The sequence below is a fragment of the Synchiropus splendidus genome, chromosome 16 (assembly GCF_027744825.2).
Source record: "Synchiropus splendidus isolate RoL2022-P1 chromosome 16, RoL_Sspl_1.0, whole genome shotgun sequence".
NCBI classification, from domain to species: domain Eukaryota; kingdom Metazoa; phylum Chordata; class Actinopteri; order Syngnathiformes; family Callionymidae; genus Synchiropus; species Synchiropus splendidus.
The window spans coordinates 13,344,143-13,364,509 of record NC_071349.1 but is presented as its reverse complement, the minus strand read 5'-3'; the positions used below and the strand labels follow the sequence as shown (position 1 = coordinate 13,364,509).

The 20,367-nt window shown below is 42.7% G+C and overlaps 1 protein-coding gene across 3 annotated transcripts in view; it reads right to left on the bottom strand.

Annotated features, from left to right (window-relative positions):
- Nucleotides 1-10,666: 10,666 nt before the first annotated feature.
- The window catches only part of babam2 (BRISC and BRCA1 A complex member 2), a 59,263-nt gene continuing 49,562 nt past the window's right edge, over nt 10,667-20,367 (bottom strand). For all 3 annotated transcript variants that reach the window (XM_053844830.1, XM_053844831.1, XM_053844829.1), the window contains exons 9-12: nt 14,584-14,654; nt 13,668-13,750; nt 13,442-13,595; nt 10,667-11,844 (exon numbers count right to left, since the gene is read on the bottom strand). In XM_053844830.1, the coding sequence (XP_053700805.1) occupies nt 11,781-11,844; nt 13,442-13,595; nt 13,668-13,750; nt 14,584-14,654 (372 nt within the window). In that variant the 3' untranslated portion in view covers nt 10,667-11,780. The remainder of the gene's footprint in view (nt 11,845-13,441; nt 13,596-13,667; nt 13,751-14,583; nt 14,655-20,367) is intronic.

Sequence of the window (20,367 nt, the reverse complement as noted above, 5' to 3'; positions counted from 1 at the left end):
GTCGAAACTGGGATCGACAACAAACGACAGCGCGTGACGCCTGTCACTCTGATGTTGTTATGTTTGGGAATGTTTATTTATCCCAAGCAGCAGAAACCAGCTGCAGTGCTGTAAGAGCTAACTATTTCAAAGTTGTTCTCGAAAGCATGAGTTCAAAGAAGCTCTGACAAAGACCGCCAAATGTTCCTTGAGGACATCGTGGCTGGAGTTTAAAGTTACAAGTTAAGGAGTCTGAACATTTTATATTCATTGGCCTTTTATCCAAAGAAGTTCCTTTGGAGGGCGGTTGGCTCACAGTGCCAAGGACATTACTATGGCGCAGACCTTCTCGAGCTGCTAATGTGTATGATGCTGACTTCAATGAGGCTAACATATTGTACAATGGTAACTTGCTTGAGGCAAACTCACATGGGGCGCTAAATTGTATGAGTATACTTTGTTTAAATCTCAGTCCGTTGTTGATGGGCACTTAGAAACAGTTTATCAAAAATGGGTTGTAGCAACAATCTCATTAAGCTACAGTTGATCTGAGTGCTGGAATATAGAGACTTCAGTTTACGATTGTTTTGGGGGACGGCCATGTGGTAACCTCTACTTGGGTTCTTAAGTACCTAAACATGGAGCGATGTACCATTAACCCCTAGCTGTCCAGGAGTTAAGGATTGTCAGCAGAATGTGCAATGACTTTTTCGTGTCAGACTCAAAGCAGACAATGAAACACCTCCCTGAATTAGAATTCCTGGTAAGGAAACTTGTTCCTTCCCCCAGTGTAACTGAAAGTGTAGCAATGAGTGACGGGGTGGTCCAGAGAAACCGAATGTATCTCAGGGTGACGATTCAACAAGGTCAGTCACGTCGCAGCTAGCATGTGTTTATGAGGTCTATTTCAGTTCCATTGCTTTAGCTGAGAAATCACCGTTCTGGTTAAGTTCGGTTCTGACTGGAAATAGCCCAATGTGTAGTCCAGCGTGTCGGCGAAAGTGCGGAGGAATGTAGGGGAAACTTGCTGGCAAACTAGTGGGAAGCAAACCAGCTGGCCTGGGCGTCAAGCAGCTTGAATGGAGGTGGAACTAGCCTTCCTTGGAATTTGACAACAATCATCTGGTTGAATCATAACATGATTCCCATGTAAAAACGAAACCATAGCAATGATGAACAGGTTGTCCTCCCCGCTGAATCGAAACTGTGATTTTGTCTAGTTCGGATGTGTGGAGAGCCATGGCAGCAGACAGATGTGTTAGAGCAGCTTTCTGCTGATCCTGCAGAAACGTCCATCATCTCACATCAGAACGTCTGACAGAACGTCCATCACCTGTCCACAGTGCCACAAAGAAGCTTACCTGCCAGGCCGCTGGTGATCATGACGCAGGAGCTGTGCAATGATGCAGTCAAGGATCTGACTGAGGGGCAGCGGCACGTGAGCCTCAAGTCCACTCTGTAAAATATAAGGCAAAAATAACAATAAATTAACTATCAAAGCTGCTTCAAAACGATGTAACATTCTTTTTTTATGCGCTTTTTTTTCTGCCACACTATATAGCCTACATTAAACTGGTCTGTGGCACAAACATAGTAGGGACAAGAGGCACATTAGCTGTGATGTGTTGCTAATTTAAAAGTGCAAAAGTCAGTTTATCAGCTACATTTAGTGCCACCATTTGATAAGCTATGTCTTCAAGATTGTGCACTAATATGCTGCAACTGTGTACAACTGAATATAGTTTACGTAATGTGATATTTCTTTTGGCAAAAGTCCAATATAACAGAGCTCTAAGACCTGTCTTGTCTCTTGTTTGACTGGATCAAGTGACATTTAAACTTCCCAGATGCTTCTGTCTGAAATAAAAGTCAGTAAAAGACTGACTCTTCTGTCTGTGTTTCCCTGACTGTCACTCACCTGCGAGCTAATGCGTGAACACGCAGGATAATAACGTGGCTAATCTCAGAGCTCGGGTGGAGCAGCAGGACGCACGCGGGCCAGGAAAGTGCTGACCAGCAGAGACGTGACTCAGTGTGACTGACAGCTCCTGACCTGTTAACACACTCACACAAGTTCTGTTCCTGCGTTCACTGACCCTAAACCTCCTTCCTTCTCCCTCCGTGACGTCAGGGGCGTCAACTCCTATCCCACAATATTTTAATGGCCGCGGAACATTTCAGCTTCTCTTACATCACCTGGTGGTGGTTCTTTAAAAGAAATCGAATCAGCACTTACACAAGAGCCCCACTGTGCTTGAACATCCCCGCTGAAAGAAGCAGACGGACAGGCAGCGCCGTGAATTAGTCCCGCCGTCCTCCAGTGATTTCATTTAGCCGTTGCCGTGGTGACTCATGGAGAGCAGTCAAACACAACAGCACACCGATCATTCCGATCCTTCATGACCTGAGGAGTGTGGGAGCATGAAGGGAGGAACATTAATTCATTAGTCTGGCCTCTTAACAAAGGATGAGCACGTATTCTCCCCGTCCCTCTGCCTGCTCATTTACATCGCCCAAGATCTTCTTCAGGCTTTTGAATGAATGCAGTGTAATCGAATTTCATCGCAGTTCCACAGTTGGAATCACACTGGATTCATCCCTAGCAAGTATGTGAAGAGCATAGTTTGTTACTGTCATTTCTCTGACCGTACCTTATCTTAGAATGCATGCTATAATCCGCTTTATTGCCACACCAGGCTCAGAGCAATGCAAAGTGCGGCCCAGGGGCCACATGCCTCCCACTGCCTGCATTTACTCGGCCCTTGTAAAGTCTAAGGGAAACTGAGTCCTTTGGCAGCTTCTTTTGTGACATTTAAATTAAATCCAACTGCTGATGATTTGTCTTTTAACATGTTTCAATTTAGTATTTCACTGTTAAAAGGGGGTTTAAAGCCACATCAATTTTGATTTATTGCTTCCATTTTTACTTAGTTATTAACAACATTGATCTCCTCCTCCATTTTGATTCTTTAATATTCAAAATTCTGAGGAAAAATACACATCCTCCATTTACTATTTTCTTTTTTTGATCTTGACACATTTTTTAAATATTCATTAGCAATGTATTTATTGATCTTTTTTTTCAGAAAAAATAACATTACAATTTTGGTTGTTACCGACATACATCATGTTTAACATGATATAATAAATACAATAAATTATAATTTCATTTTCAGTATTAAGTAACACCTAATATTGCCAGAAGTTTCCATTCATCCCCTCTGGAAATCAAATTTCCAGACTTTGGAACACCCTGTTCCACAACACTAAGTAAGTGTGCGATGACTTTTGCTACACTAAACCCCATGTTACATCAAGCAGTCTTTTCTTTCCTAGCACACTTGAACTTGGCATTTGTGCTGCACTACTCTCAGGTCAGTTTGGGACCTCAGACTGGAAGAAGAGCAGCTCTGGAGGCAGCTGCAGCAGCAGTGAATTACGGGGTAGAAGCGTCTTATTAAATGACATCACGCAGCTACAAAATGTCTCTCCGCTTGTTTGTGGCTCTGGCGGAGGAATAATAAACCCGGTGACCTCATCAGACCTTGCCTGGTTGTTTTAAGCGCGACGTCCAACAGGCACCTCAAACTGGCAGAGGAGTCGGTTGAGGAAAGACTATTACCTGCCGTCCAGTCATCTCACACTGTCCTCACTATCAAGGTGCAGCACAATGGAGGGAAGTGCGTCACACATACTGGAACTTCACACAAGAATGGAACAGGCAAGAAAGAGAGGGAGGGAGTGTGAAGAAAAGATCACATGAGGTGGAACTTGTGAGCGGTCAACAAGTGAGCAAACATTCCTGTCATCTCTTAGAGCTACAGCACTCAGCCTTTAGTCAGAAACGAATGGCACAAACATATAAATGTTCATTTACTATCGCACGCAAAAATCTGCTCAGTTATTTTTAAGTGCGCTATCAAGATGCACAACTTTGGCACACATAGACACGGTGTCACAAAACATGTTTACAGCTACACCTAAGAGTAAACACAAACATATACAGACAAACAAATCCAAACAAACACAGACACAAGTATTGACATACATAAGCACACCAAGTTTTCAAGTGAGTCGAAGTCTCACATGGATACACAAAACCAAGATACACATATACACATGTAAAGACATTTACTCAAGTCAGACAAGGAAACACACTTGTATCAGCGTACAAAATCAGAACAAACAACACAAACACAGCACACTGGCAGAAAAGTAGCAGTGCACACATGACATGTAAACACATCCTGACGCACACATCCACATATGCAAGAGAGGGACACACTCCAGATAACAAATCTCAAACACACAAATCAGAGCACAAAAGCGGCAGCACACACTCACAATGCACAAAAGAATTGGGTTCTTCAGGTCATGTTTTTCCTGTTGGCACAAATTAAATGTTAGTGAGTGACATGTTTCACTGAACACACACTCAAACACATGCACACACACGACAGCCAAGTTCATCTCACTCCGTCAACAACCATGTCGGTGTAATTTACGAGTGTGTGTTCTTGAGCAGGCTTTGAGGTGGAATGTCAACGGAGGTCACCCGAGTTCAGCCGTTCCGCTTCGTGTTTTCCACCCGGAACAACATTTTAAATCATCTCTTTTGAAGACTTTTTCTTTCCAGGAAGTAACACAAAAAAACAAAGACCAACAGACGTCTGACACACAAGGACATCCCCACCGCTATCGTGTGTTGAAAAAAAAAAAGCTGAACTTGCGAAAACACCAGGTAATGAAGTAAAAAAAATCGAATGTATTAAATCTGATAAACTCACCATGCATATTGATTCACAGAGGGATTGACCACCACACTAAATGACAGCAATGTGAACAAATGAATTCAATGTAACATTGCCATATTTCACTGCTACAGCACTTATAACCAGTCGACTGATAAGAAGCTAAGATCCTTCTCAGATCTGACGATTAACGGATGCAAGTCAGCTAAAAAAGAGAAGGACCAGTCCGGACTCAGACGCAACAGTTGTCCCGATAACACATGACTCACTCTTCAAATATTTATAGGCCAGTTTAACAAGAGAATATGGTGAGGGGGATAGTCCTGAAGAATGTATGTGAAATGAGATGTGGAAGCGAAGGGAAGTGGGGGGGGCCCAGGAGCGAGCGGTTGATCTTCATCATGGGGTCGACTCCTCCAGTACGTCCATTCCTTCTGGCTCACTGGAGGCTTAATGTGGGTGAGGAAAAGTGGAAAATTTAATTAGGCTGCCAAGGGGGGTTTGTGTCACTAGGCACGCGCCATCTTCTCCCAACCCCCACCCACCACGATGAGCCCCCCACCTTCCTTGTTCACCCCTTTGCCTTCTACCACCCTTGCTTTACCCTTTGCTCTTATCGCATTTGCCCCAACAAACCTATTTGTTTGCTCTTCCTTTTGTATTTTTATCCAAACTCCTCGGGCGCTTTACTTGCTGGGTGAAGGAGTATGGCGAGGTCAGTGGTGCACGACTGCACTGTCAGGAAGGAGAGGTGTAGCAGAGAGGTGGTCTGTACGGTTGTGGATGTGGTTAAGATGTAACCACCAAAAAAACTGTGGTCAAGACGAAGGCAAGGTCATGACAGTGTTTTTGTGGCGCAAACCAATGGCACGACTTTTGTTGGTTTGTTGGGGTTCCAAAGCAAGTGAGATGCTTTTTGCCACTAGTGGGATGGTCAGCCCAGGTACGTTGAGATATGGGTAAATGACCCGGTACGGATTGCAGACAACATAAGTCACCCCTCATGAGTTCTGCATTAGCCACCATAGTTGCATCCCCACAGGGCCAAGGGTTTCAACATAAATTTAAATCCGGTCGTCTGGCAGCGCCACGTTAACTCCAAGTCAAAACTTTCCTGCAACTTGTCAGGAAACAAGCTCAGAACTTCAACACAGTGGATATTTATGCTTTTGGGGGGGGGAGTGGAGGGGCGGGTGGCGACGAAGGGATGAAGCGGCGTTGTCACATTACATGTACCTGTCTGTGCGCATCTTCACTTGGGGCTGTCATCTCACCTGACAGGTCTATCAGTGTCCAGGGCTGATCAGAACACGTCGCTCTGACTGACAGGATGAACCGGCGGCTTGGGAATCCAGAGTGACAGTTCCTCAGGTAGAGAGGGAGAGAGGGAGAGAGGGGGAGAGAGAAGGAGAGAATGGGGGGCATCGGCAACTATGGATGTTTTGATTAATGGTTTTCCAGACAGAAATGTTGGACCTCAAGTTTAGTAGATCAGCTGGACTCACCCAAGACTAATCTAAATAACATTTTGGCACCTGTGTTTGACTTGTGACTCCAAGTGCTGAGAGAGTTTCGCCTTTACATATCCAGAATGCAAAAAACCCCCAGAATACACCCCATAATGTTTTGTATTCTCATTGCCATGTGGAATTAAAACCAATAAGAAACAAAACATCTCAAGAGGTCCCCAAAAAAAGGGCGGTTGTGTAGCACAACACTCTCAAGTTAACCCCAGGAGCAAGGTTGGTAACAGCTCCATTGCTCCTGGTAGAACTTCCTGAAGGGATGTCTTTAGCCAGAGCGGCGATGTACACTGTCTTTTCCCAGTGGTGCTACTTCAGTTTGCAGAAATTTCCCCTTCTGATGTAAAAAAACAAAAACAAAAAAAGATGCAGTGCTGCTCAGTCTCTGATGCTAGTGCTCCTAGTCCTTTTCTGGAGGACACCAACCTCACACTCCAGGTCACGACCAAGAGTAAAGGTGATAAAATGCAAGTAGATTGGAACACTGAGACTTTGCTCATGTGACATACCTGTGTGACGCAACTAACCTATGACAGTCCACAAACACCAATGAGTTTGGGGGGTGATTCACCCGTCTCCTGGTTTCTCACCTACGAAGAGCAATTACCAATTTAACAACGCAGATTTAGAGAGATCTAGTCATAATCTGGTCGCAGGAAGTTCTGCCACTTTGACTCGGCGCCGCAGACACCGACCTGAGCAGTAATTCCCTCATTTCCGCGACATCTCGAGGCCATTTTTCTCCTTCAAATTCCCAGATCAAACAAGCGGCAACAAAAGAGCCCAAATCCCTCCCTCTGCTCTCCTCCTCCTGCTCTCCCTTTCCAAAATTAGTTAAGCCTCTCAGCTCCATCATCCTCAACATGGCTCGCATCAACAACTCTGAAATCCACCCGAACACACACAGTTTCACTACTTTCGAGGGGGAAAAGAAGAAAAGTCTCCATATGTCACTCTGAATTTGTACTTGCAGACTAAAGAGACAAAGTAGCCCACAGACACGGGAGCCAGAATCCGGACCGCTCCAACCCTCCTCTTCTCTGAAGGGATTGGAAGTCAAAAGGTTGAATTAGACTAAATAAAGATTTAAAGAGAATTGGGCAGCCCTGACAGACGCGGACACGAGGACCGGAAAGGACAGTAAACATACTAGACTAAAGCGGCTGTCCCGTTCTGACATATCCAGGCCCTTTGGACGGTCTGTTTTTTTTTTGTGTGTGTTGATGACTTCTTTGTTGCGTCTCCAGAGATGATTCAGGAATTCCAATCGCTCACACTCTCCTGCTGCCTCGCCGCTCGTTGTCTCGCCGTCACGTCTGAAAGTTTGGGACGACTCACTGAAGTCTGAGGGTGAAGCGGGGTGACTCCCTGCCTCAGAAGGTGCTCGTTCTCTCAGCTTTACGTGATCCTGTTTCACACACTTGTCACTTCGCCGGCTCGCTGGCACGTCACAGCCCAACTCGCTGTTAATCTAATGCTAATGTTTGCGTCTCGCGCTCAAGTCACCTGTCCGCTAATGTCATACGGAGAGGTTGCGCTGTCGTGAAGCTCAATATTTTCTGGCATTAATTTGTGTCTCTCATGCAGTTCATGACTTTAACAAAGTAAATAAAAAGGTCTCTTTGCTAGCAATTATTTGTTCATCTGACCATAACATGTCCTTCAAACAACCTTCTAGAACACGAGATGGAACCTTCTTGATGATAACCGGGACAAAACACAGTAGTATATTGGTTCTGAAAGATGTGGATGATCTGGGGGAGGGGTGAAGTTTGGAGACAAGGTCAGGGAGGCCAGATGTCTTGGACACATGGAGAGGAAATACAGTTGGACCAATGATTCCCAGGTAAATGAGGGCATGAGGACGGTAGGTGTGGCGAGGAAGCGACCAAAGAATGGATCGATTCTGTGGCCAAAGTCTTGCAAGTTAAATCAGACAATCAGATGTGCTTCTCAAAGAGAGCTGAGATAGAGGGGAAATGTGAGGACAAACTTAAACAAAGGAGCTGCTTCATCCAGTTCTGACAATTTGTTGCACACACCCTTCAGCACTGAGACGTTCAGAGAGGAACAGTACATGTTCACTCTAGCTAGGAGCAGCTCAACAACCCTGAGTCTGACCTCAACTGAGGCCAGGTTTATGCATTTAATGACTCTGAAATCTGAAATCGGTGCAGTCAGTGCTCATATAGTTCGTAGTGTGAGCTGTTTTATAAAACCATAGACAAGTTCAAAGACACAGTAGTGGCCACCAGGACAACCAGTGTCACAAAATCCGCAGACCTCCAGCGACGCCGGCCTGAAAACGGTTAAAACAAGACTAAATCAACCGTTCAACCTCGGAGGATGAAGCGACAATTACGTCTTCAAACCGTCCCCAAACGGAGTGGAGGCCCAGCTGAGCGTGAACTCCTCCAGACCACAAAAAACACCACTCATCGATTAAATCTGATGCTGAGCTAATTATTCTCGGCTCTAGTGATTTCATTGTGCTCCAACTGAGACCCTCTCCCGACGGGCCGGGTGAGAGGATTTGGGGTATTAGCCTGGAGGGTTGGCAGACCTCTGCCCCACGTTTACATCTTCAAAAAGGTACCTGAAGTGGCAGTGCTGTCATTACACCGGATAAATCCGTGTTAATTTGCTTATAAGTGTGTAAATATGATCCCTGTTTAGACACTTTACAGAGCCGAGGCTAAGTAGAAGTGACTTAAGCTTTGCGAGCAGAGTCACAAATAAAGACACATTTGCAAAGAATTGTTTATGCTTTACTTAAAGGGCTTATGTCAACAACGTCATGTACTGACAAAAACTTGTAGTGAGAGCTGCCATTACCACACTTTAACAACAAAGTGGAGCAAAGAGAGGACTCAAGTGTCCAGCTTCGTCCGAGAGGACTTAGTATGCTAAGTCAATATTTTGAGCTAAACCAGCTATAAAATGCTTCTAATAACTTCAGTGAGTGTTTTTTTTTTTAAAGATGGCTAAAAGTTGCATCCACAGTTTTATACAGACAGTTTGAAACTGAAATGATACTCTGCGGAAACAAACTCTGAGCCAATACAGAAAAAGTTACTCTTATCCCACAAGAGACAACCACGATGTGATCAATAAAAAAGTGCAAATGCTAATGTATAAAACCTGAGAAAGAGGAATTGAATTGAGTTTTGCTCCAAGCCTGGGGGGACTTTTATTTTCTGATACTGATCGAAGTTTAGTGAGCGCTGACGGTGGCAGTCAAATGCAAAGGTACGTCCAAAACTTCTACAAGACCCACGTGCGGACAGTCTGGCTCTGTCTACTTTCAGGTGAGGTCACATTTCCTTGGGATTCTGATCCAAAACGGTTTGGGAGACAACGTCAATTACTCGCCGCCTTCTCTCCAGAAATGTATCGTGTGAAAGTAAAATGTCAAATTAAACTCATATAAGTCCATCACGAGGCACGCTTGCCGCCAGCTGTCCAGCGCGGATCATCCCGCGGCTGACAACAGCGTATTTTGAAAGCAGGTCGGCAAAGGTTAGAGCCAGAAAGACAGAGCGTGGCAGCGGAGAAGACAAAAAGAATCTTGCTTTTTAATTATTTTTACTAAGAGCCTTGATGCTATTAAATGCCCCAGAAAGATTCAGCCTATAGTTCTCAATTAGAACTGACAGTTGCTGCATTGCCCACAATAACTATAGCAGGAGGCCGCGCCTGAGGCCAGAGAGGACCCCTGACTGTGACCCTCAGATTTAATGATGAAAACAAACGGGCGCACACACAAACACACACGTTTGAAGAAAAACTACTTCACATTAGTTAAGAAACCGAGACAGAAAATGGGCTCAGTTAGATGCTAATATGCTAAACGTTTTGGTCGGAGGCTGCAATGACAAAAATGTCCTTGAATGCATCATTAATTCACATTTAACAAAGCTTGCTTAACAATATTCTGAAAGTGTTCCCACTCGTGTGTAACATTTTTCACTAATATAATTACAGCAATGATCATTCACATTCGTCCCTACCCTCACCTTCTCTAGCTCATCTGTGGGAGACTCTGTGTAGAGCTGCTATTCTTCCATCTGAAGTTGGGCTCTGAAACCTCTTGGAGTCCCTCAGCTCAGGATGCTAGGTCTGGAGAACTCTACTCTGTTTCAAAAAACAACATGATTAGGAAGGAAAATAATGTTAAAGAGCTTTCCCAGGAAGAGCTAGGACACCAGGTTTGGCTTGCAACAATGAGCATGACACATGATCAAGAATTGTATAGTATATAAAGTATAGAACAATAGCAACCATTGTGGCGTCATCAAATTTCCCTTTTACTCCAGAAAGGTTTCCCATGAACTCACAGGCCAGGTTTGTGATTTTAGGATATTCTAAGGAAGATGATTCACATTCTTTCCTGGAAGCAAGTGGAGGCAGAGATTGGGTGGAGAGGATTTCTCATTTTACTGTGTCGAAACATTTCACAAAAACATCACAATCATGGCTTTGGAAGACAAAGAATCATGGTGCAAGCTGGTGGTCATTTCCATGGACCGGCGATTTTACATGTCGCTTCGGGCAGTCTGGGTGCCGCGGCATGGCTGGACGTGGATGGTGGTGGTTTTATACAGTCTGGCATCACAAACAAAAAACTTAAAACTAAATTGGATTCAGCAAAAATTGTCTGATTGAAACAATACTACATGGAATGTGCTGAGGTGTCTTGTTCGTTTCGTGTCCAGTTAATGCTGCATTCAAAGTGAAGGTACACACAGTTATTACACAACTTTGGACTCAGAAAAAAAAAAAAAAAGTTTTGAGAACCTCCCGCACCTCCTCCCAAAAAAACAAGATCAGTTTTTTGCATTAAAAATAAAATTGTATCAGATTATTTTTCAATGAATCATAATAAACGTGTCAGTAGAAGATCAAAATCAATGATTTAAACGTTGTATTTTCAATTTAAAGAGTTCTAAAGCGAGAATATCTTTTTACGTAACGAACACACAATAAAGGTGCTGATTGCTTATAAAAAGTAAAGCACAGTTTTTTTAAGCTACTAAACACATCATAAAGCAGCAGTTGGATGTGGCATTGACCACTAGTTATGGAGCTCTAAGGTGATGGAATCCAAGTGAACGCACCACAGGACGTGTGACATTTAAATAAGTAAGGATAGATTCAAGACTCCTGCCACTTTGAATGCACCAAAACACCACAGAGACAGAAACAGAATTGTTTCAGTACCCAGAAATTAAACATATAACACCTCAATTTTGATTGTGATTTAACAAAAATATGAAATCATGTACTTCCCATCACACAGATGCAATGTTTGGATCTCACAGCCAAGGTTTCCCGTGAGCGTCTCAAGTGGCTTCTACCAAACATAAACAGAGGTATTGAAGAGATGCTCAAGGTCGACTGTAAGACGGAGACAGCGTGCTTCTGCTCCGGCGGTTCAGCGGAGTCAACTTTACAAAGCTAATAAACAGGTGGACGACAGCTAAAAAGCACTAACAGGCGTCTCTCCAGGCTCGCGACATAATTCTTCTTAAAGTTTCCCGTTGACAAAGGCGCCCTCCTGGAATTGAGGGATGAAGCTCTTGAAGTACGCCCTGTGAGAGAGAGGGAGGGGGAGGGGGGAAGGGAAATTCCGCATATAAGACAACAAATTGGCAACAATAAAAATGAAATCAAAGAAGAAAACAGCATTTGTCTTGCTAAAATAAGGTTGTTTCTCTGGAAGTCCACAAGATTTGTTGCCTCTCAGAATCATGGCAATCGTCACAATAGAGGTGCACAACAAGTATGTTTTTTTAAATGTAAAATCGATTGAATCATATCACACACAGGCTGAACAGGCAGCCGGTGTGGGATTGCCCATCTCATGAACTAGATTGAGGGTTGTGGACAGAAAGTCTACAGTCCTGACTCCACCACTAGCCTAGAAGAGGTGAAACTGAGGATGTAGAACTGTTCCAAGATATTATGTTCCAATAAACAGTATATAAATGTTACGTTCTGACATGTATAGAATATATATATATATATATATATATATATATATATATATATATATATATATATATATATTTTATACAAACCTAATTTGTTGTCATCATTTTATTGTCTGTTATACATGTCATTAGGATATTTCAATATTTCAATAAATCATATATTAGACATAGATGTCATATTTTTATCATATAAAATAATAACTACATGATTTCATCTGATATAAATTGTGGGTGTTCTTTTTGAGTATACATTATTATTATTATTATTATAAATTATTCATTTCAAGAATAATAATAAATAACTATAGGGTAAATAATACTAGAAAGTCTTGCGAAGCATGATGACGCAAATATTTAGAAGTGTAACTCTCAAATTTCATGTTGAAAACAGTAAAAGCAAATAAATGTAACTCTGACCACCTTCAGAGAAAAGTGGTGAGTCAGCACGTTCTTTCATCTCCATTTATAATTTGTTTTGAAGTTGTGGTTTGGCCAAATTATTGGACTTAAATTATTGTACACAACACAAGCCTACTTTATTTTATTGTATTAAAACAAGCATGATATTATTAAGTAGTAAAATCATTGAAGGTTGAGTGATTGAAAACAATGCTAAGCTCTGCGTTAGCAAAACCTCATTACGACTTGTGTGATTTTCCACCATGTCTGAGACCGACCCATCTGCAGAGGGACCGCACTCAAGAAACGGAGATCAAAGTTAGAATTATCCAGTTCCACGGCTTTGTAGTCAAATCCAGGCGCTAATACAGGTTGGCCCGTAAAAGTGAGCAGAACTGTCCGCGTGTTTGTTACTTCCAGACTGGATTATGGTAATTCCATATGATCACTCTGTTCATTTGCTGCTCTGACAAGAACGTGGAGCACACTGGAACTCAAACAATTTCTATACAAACTTTCTTTGAAGAGTCTCAGATGTTTAAGAGACAACTTCCGAGAATCTGCTGTGAGGGTTTGCTAGTACACAAACACGACGAGGAAAGTCAAACAGTGTGTGGAAGTCGCTGTCCTTTGGCGCTTTCTCATACTGACTGCAGTCATTAACATGCCATGCAAACACACAGCACGGAGCCTTCTCGATTTACAAGTTCGCACCAGGTAGTGTTTATCGAAGGTGGAGGCCGCCAGTGAGAGCGTCCAGCTGCATCATCGACATGCAAGGTTCAGAGTGTCTTACTTTGCCCTCTTGGCCATCTCGTTGCCGTCCCAGCGTGGGCTGTACGGGTACGACTTCTGCACCTGAGAGTAGAGTTGCCCGCTGTTGGTGAAGTGGTACACAGACTGGAAGGTGAGAGTGGGCTGGTCGCGGGGGAAGTAGAGTGGGAGGTCCACTGAAACATTGCATATAGAACTGCATTAAAACAGTGCAATGATGAGGAGTGTGTACGAGGACGTGGCCTCACCATGAACCAGGAAGCAGAAGTCTTTCCACATGAGTAGAAGTGTGAGTTTTGTGAATCCCTCGGCGTCATACTCCACCACACCCCTGTAACGCATCACAGGTACACATGCATATCCTTCCGCAAGCGCTTTAATCGCACGCTGTTGCTGCACGTAACTGTTGCTTGCAGTGGATGTTCTTTGGTGGCTAGCTTTTTCGAGGCTAAGTGGTGCTAATGAGAGGCGGGTATGAACTATGACACTACCGAAGTACCATTTAGATCGGGGACCATGTAATAACCACTAATGAAGTAACTACTTGCTTATTTTATCTGTTAATAACCTGGAATTATGGAAGTCTTTGGAGTGAACTTTTGAAGGGAATTTCAGGCTAAAATAAGTAACCAATTTTTAGCGATAAATAAGTGGCTAATATGGTGCAAATACACGCATGAATACATAGTACATATAGGGTAATGGTTACACTTTAGACAAGGGAACACATATCACCATGAGTCAACTACTTATTCATATGTATATCAGCCACATATTAGCCTGTAAGTAATCATTATGAAGTGCAGATTAGCATCTTGTTAAGACTATATTTTGCAAAAGTTCACTCTAAATAACACCATAATAATAATATTATAATTAAGAGTAAATAAGCATGTAATAAGCTTATTAATAGGTAATGTGTTCCTCAATCTGAAGAGTAACCAGGATCATATTTGGTAAATAAGGTGTTTTTTTTAGTACTGAACAGTGCAGTGCGTTGCTTAAAATGCTAATAATGATGTGTATACTCTTTTGAAGGTTTCTGCTTCAGTAGTTTGATACTAACATCAGGCATCAAACTGCGCCAACAGTCGTTATCCAAAAGTCATATTTCACTCTCTGTGTTTCCCTGACATTATTGGCTCTAGTGTCTCGTTAACTCACATTCCGAAGTGGCTGAGGAATGCAGCGATGTACTCCCTCCTCTTGTGGTAGCCTTGGATCACATACTGCACCTACACACCGCCGAGCAGGAGACAAAAGAGCCGGAGCATGAAATGCAAGGTCTCTATTGACTCACTTAAAATAGTGAAAAAGGAACCGAAGGCTGCAGCAGTTTTGATTTTCCTCCTGCATCTCGATTCTTGAGGGAATGTTTCCGCAACTAAGAATTCCACATTCATTAGGGGTTATGATGGAAAAAAAAAACAAAACGTGCCAATTCAGAGCTTGACAAAACTACTTTTCAGGCTTTATAATCATGAGAGAAATATAACACTTCCTTACACATTGTATATTTTATATTCAATATACATTAAACAAAAGCATGAGAAAAAAGTCAAATGTATTTTAATTAAATAGCAAACATTTAAGGGAAGAATAAGGAAAGTTGTCATGGTGATAGCTGAATCGAAACGCAACAACTGTACGTTAGTCATAAAAAAAAATGCGGGTAATTTTATAGTACATTTTTGTCCCTTTTATGGCTCACACACACACAACATAATTATTTTCACTTCTACTAGTTATAACGTTATACAACACTTCTCTGTAAAAGTCATGCAGATGCTTTAATACTTTCTATAAATCAAAAATCATCATTGGCAAATCAAATATTAAAAACTATTTCAACTTGCTAGTTGAGCTTCTACCTGGCGGTTTTATCACACAAAAATGTTTGAATGTATTTCATCCTAGCAACAACTTCATCTCACAAAGTTTGCAGGGGAAAACGAATTATGGTTTTTATGTAGCCAGAGTAGGATAAAGCTAGTAATGTGTACGAGTGGCAGGTCGGACTCTGACTCACTAGTCACGTTCAATTCGTCAACAGGAGGATGATCTCCATGTGTGTTTCCACAGAACTGCAATCTCACACCGAGACAGGATTCCACCTCAGACCGACTGGCTGCCCTGAGGTTGAGGTGTGATGCAAGACAGGTGATGTTGCTCTGCAGGTATTTGAACCGGCCTGCACCCATGACTGCCTCGCCTCTGGATCCATTAACTGAGCCTGTGCACATGGCTCTGGGGATTGTGATGCAACAGCGGAAGTGTTTCCTGCTGTGTGATCCAAAAATCTCTATTATCAGTGACATTTGAGTTCTCACCCTCCCACTGATTGTATTTTATGATGCTTAAACAACGGCGTGGAGCTCCTTAAACAGGAGGTAAATCACAGAAGCGGCAGGCTATAACATTGGAACAACCAGCCCAATATAGTCAACATTAAAAATCTTCTGAAGTTTAAAGCTGCTTAAGGTTCTTTTTATTTTCCAAAAAGCAAACTCGGGTACTAGTAGTCCGCAACAGTCTCTCACATATTGCGGATGTTTCACATTAAAATTCATGAATATTATTTGATGTTATTTTTCATGCTCGACTACACACGGTGCTGCTTAGTGACTGTAAACACTGATCTCATGCAGACCTGGTCCAAGGACAGCCCTCTCTTCTGACGCTGTCTGGACTCTTGTGATTCTAAAGACAATGGTTTGCATGTTTTCTTGAAATAAGTCAAGATTATCTGGGCATGGAGGTGGATAGACGAAAACATTAGGCCCCGACAGCTGGACACACCCTGACTTGTCCACACAATGAATAAACGTAGATGATACATGCATTCATAAAACCCCACTTGTGTCGTCATGGTTGTGCGACCATTGCTTCTTTATTAAAAGAAAACAAATCACACAAGTGTAGTAAAGCTGTCTTCTGCAGACTCTAAAGTACAAGTCATAAATTTGGAGGCCACCCGCCACTAGCTGACAGGGCGTTTGTTCAGGTGTTTGCAAGTTCTAGCGGACACACCTTGCCTGGGCCAGGTCTTGCACGTTTGATCATTTGCCGATGACGACACACCACTCGACTAGTTTTGAAACGTAGTTGGAAAGAACCTGAGTTACTGTTTCATCAAGAATATGTGATGATTCGACAAAATTAAATTGGAAGACGAAACCACACTAAAATCAAAGCTAAAAGACACCAGTCACTAGATTAGTATGTTGAAATCTGCAGGGGAAGAAGCATCTGACTAGTTTTCCTCTTCATACAAAGTCAGGGTTTTCCCCCAGCTCGCAGAGTGGGCCCACTATGCAGGGATTTTGACCCCCTACACTGAGATTTGCCGACCATAGGGGGAGTTTTTTGCAGTTGCTGACCACGTAGTGAAGCGTGTGTCGGCATGTCAACGCTCCATGACTGTCAACTAATTACGGTAGACCATTGAGGATGTACAATGTGCCCTGTCTTGCTCTAAATCTGACTCATCTAACCCCCTGTTGACAGCCCTTACGCTGAGAAAAAAATCATAGAGAGAACGCTGTGCTATGATCCTGACCAATAACTGAGACTTATTCGTAGCTAGTCATCAGCTCGAGTCTTGCGACCCCTTGGTTTTCAGCCATTTCCAAAACATCTTCCACAGCATGTGCATCTCCTGGAGATCCCTGCCACTCCTGCAGGTTAGTAGCACTCAAAACTGCGGTGTAGATAACAAAGACTTCTAGAAAGGTCTCAATGTCTCATGAATCTTAGGACCCCCAACACTACAAACTCAGCTCCAGTACTTCAGTCATGACCCAGATGTCTGGTCAATAGGTGTGGCCAACTTGTTTTGCCAGTTAGCTCACTTCTGTCTCCTGTCCTAAGGTGCGGTGGAGTCAACTCATCGCTGTCCCTGTCACATTTACTCTTCCATCGTCCTTTCAGCTCAGGAAAAGAACCTTTGTGTTAACGCCAATGTCTCGATCCATCCTTGTAGAAACCGCTTTCCTCTTAAGAAGGAGAGGTGCTGATCCCTCTCCCTTCAACTTCACATCCACAGACAAACCCAGTGAGAGCTGGAAGCTCGGGCAGCAACAGGGCAGATTATTAAATATAACCTTAAAAAGATGTGATGCAATCCTCAGGCCATAAAAACCCTCATCTCCAATACTGCACCTAGAAATCCTGTCCATAGAAATCACATTGTGGGCGATTGTTTGTGCTGACAATCCACCCACTGTCTTCTTCGCATTGAAAGTGTGAAAACTGAATATGACATACATTTTCTGCCAAACACACAATGATATTGTCCCATAAGAGAGCGACTACTTTGTTATTTTAATTAGGCAAAGCAGGAATTGATCACAGGGTTCTTAGCAAACATGCTTTTTGGCTCAAGATTCATCTTTGTAGTTTCAATCCGAAGCAAAGGAGACTGAATGAGCACAAGGACCAAATGCTTCTAACTATGAATTTAAATATCTTAGGCTTCTGCATTTATCATCAGGAGTCGCTAGAGCAAGTTCTGCACCTTAACCTGCCGTGATCATCTACCCACACCTATCTCTTTAGCGTCCTCATCCATGAAGCTGATTGGTTGTCTCTCTCTCTCTTCTCCATGCTTCCAAACCAAACCTCTTTCATTTGATCTCCAAACTTCTCTTCAAGAGCTTTGACATGGTCATTTCTCATCTCTGGAATTTAAGTTCCGCATACACAGGTTTATTTTGGCTAAAAAGGATCAAATAGAATTTGGTAGTTTTGTCGCATAGCAATTTCATCCATTTCCTTGTGTGGTGTGTGCTGAGAACACGCACACACACACACACATCACAGCTGTTAATGATGAATCATTTCAGTTTTGGTGATTGCAGGTCCTTCCAACACAACCATGAAGGGTGGTATGTGGCAGTGCAAGCGGTGAAGATGCAACCATGGCATCTGGATAAGGTGGGAGGAATAAAATCAGGGCGCTAAATTGACAAAGGAGGGAACAGCCTGTCACAGTGTAATAACATGGCCTTCGATTATCATTGTCTGACTATCATTGTCCAGCAATTGTGTCGAAGAAGCATTCAGGTCTGAGGACATGATAATGGAAGACAATGAACGGAACTGGTGTGGAAACAATCCCACATCGAGAGACAAAATCTAGTGAGCTAATGGATAACTCATACAAGCAATGACTGATGACAGCAACTGGTTGTCAGTGATAAATTGAAGTAAAGGTGTCTTAAAAACCTCCACATAATTCAAGTGTAAAACTATGTCCTTATAATTGAGCAAAGATCATACTTGCACTTTGTATCTTGAAACAGGTTCAAAGTAAAAGCCTCCAGCTAGTGGCTAAAACTCATCACTCATGTAAATCAATCTGTGGACGGCACGCACAAGAGTTTATATTATCACCAAAGGCCGACTATTAAGCACTCACATTTCAAGCATGTGTCCTCACCTAACCTTCGCAGGTCTCGATATGCCTCTTTAAACTCAAGCATCCGTCTCTTTGAGTCTCCCCTACAGATGAGGTCGTCGGCTTGACATAAACGCCTCCCAGAGACACGTGAACGCTTGCCAATGCTCAGGTGAAACGGTAAACATTCGTTTTTATTTAATACATGTGCGCAGTCAGTGTGTGGTGGGTGAGTGTGTTAGGATTTTCCCTGAGGCCTAATGGCATAACATTCGTCTACACTGCATGGTTACCTGTCAACCTGAGGATGTTAAGGGGCGCTCAGACAGCCTATGGATGTCAGCCAGTACGCCCACGTTGACAGACACGCGTGCATGAATGAGCAGAACGTTTGACAAAAGACATCCTTCACTGGACAAATGTTTGGCTGCACGGAGGGATGAAAAATGCGCTAACACACACACAAGCTAACAACGGGGATTAGAAAGTATTAAGACGTCAATAAACAGTATTGTGAGGGTCATATCAGTCATGAGGTCATACTTCAACAAGTCTGAATTGAGATATTGAGACGACATTATGCTTTTGTTGTCCAGACAAAGAAATAATTTCCCAGAAAAAAACAGTTACATCAACTGAAGTGCACAAAACAGCATCAATTTAGCACAGTTTGCTGCCAAATAGCTTCACTAATAGGATGCAAGTCAGTTTGAAGACCATTTTAACCTCAATTAGAAGAACTCAATGTTCCATCTTCGGTATGTTTTGTCTGCAATCCTTCATGCTGCCTCTGTGCTTGACAGATTTGAGTGAGGCAATGACATATGAAAAGTTAATCCTCTGCATCCTTAGATTTGAATGACCGCAAAGAAAACAATAAAAAAATAAAGTGGACAACAAAATGAGTCGCCTTTGATTGAACGGAACCAAGTACTAGTTTTAAATGTCTCTTGATATTGTAATTAGGTTTCTGGTTTCTAGTGGAATGCAAGTGAATTTTATTGAGCAACGTCTCATGGAGGAGATCCTGACTTCGGTTCCCACTGCAGCATGGGGGTCAAACTCAAATCCAAACCACAGCCCAAGACACAGGCTGAACAAACCGGTATTCATCAAACAGCCTAAACAGGCTGCTTGATATTTAAAACCTCTGAAACTAACAATTTGAGGGGCACATTTTGTGGAAGTTGTTGTCTATTGCACTCATTATTTGAGAAACAAATCTCTCTTTTATTTGATTCTGGATGAAAATATCAGTAGTAAGTCTCCCAACAGCATCACACATCCCACTAAAAACAGCACTCTTTCATGCCATATTGACCAATCAGAGTCTTGCAACTCCCGAGATGTGGATAAGCTCTTGCGATTACGCTAGTAAACAAATACGGTGTCTGTGACTGCTAAGCCAAGAAGCTAAATGAGCTAAATTACTGGGCAGAAACACCCTTTTCCATGGAAACCAGAATGAAAGTACTACAATAAGGTCACTCTACAGGCACTTATTATCGGTCAAACTTAAACACCGCCATCTCTGTTATGGACACTGGACC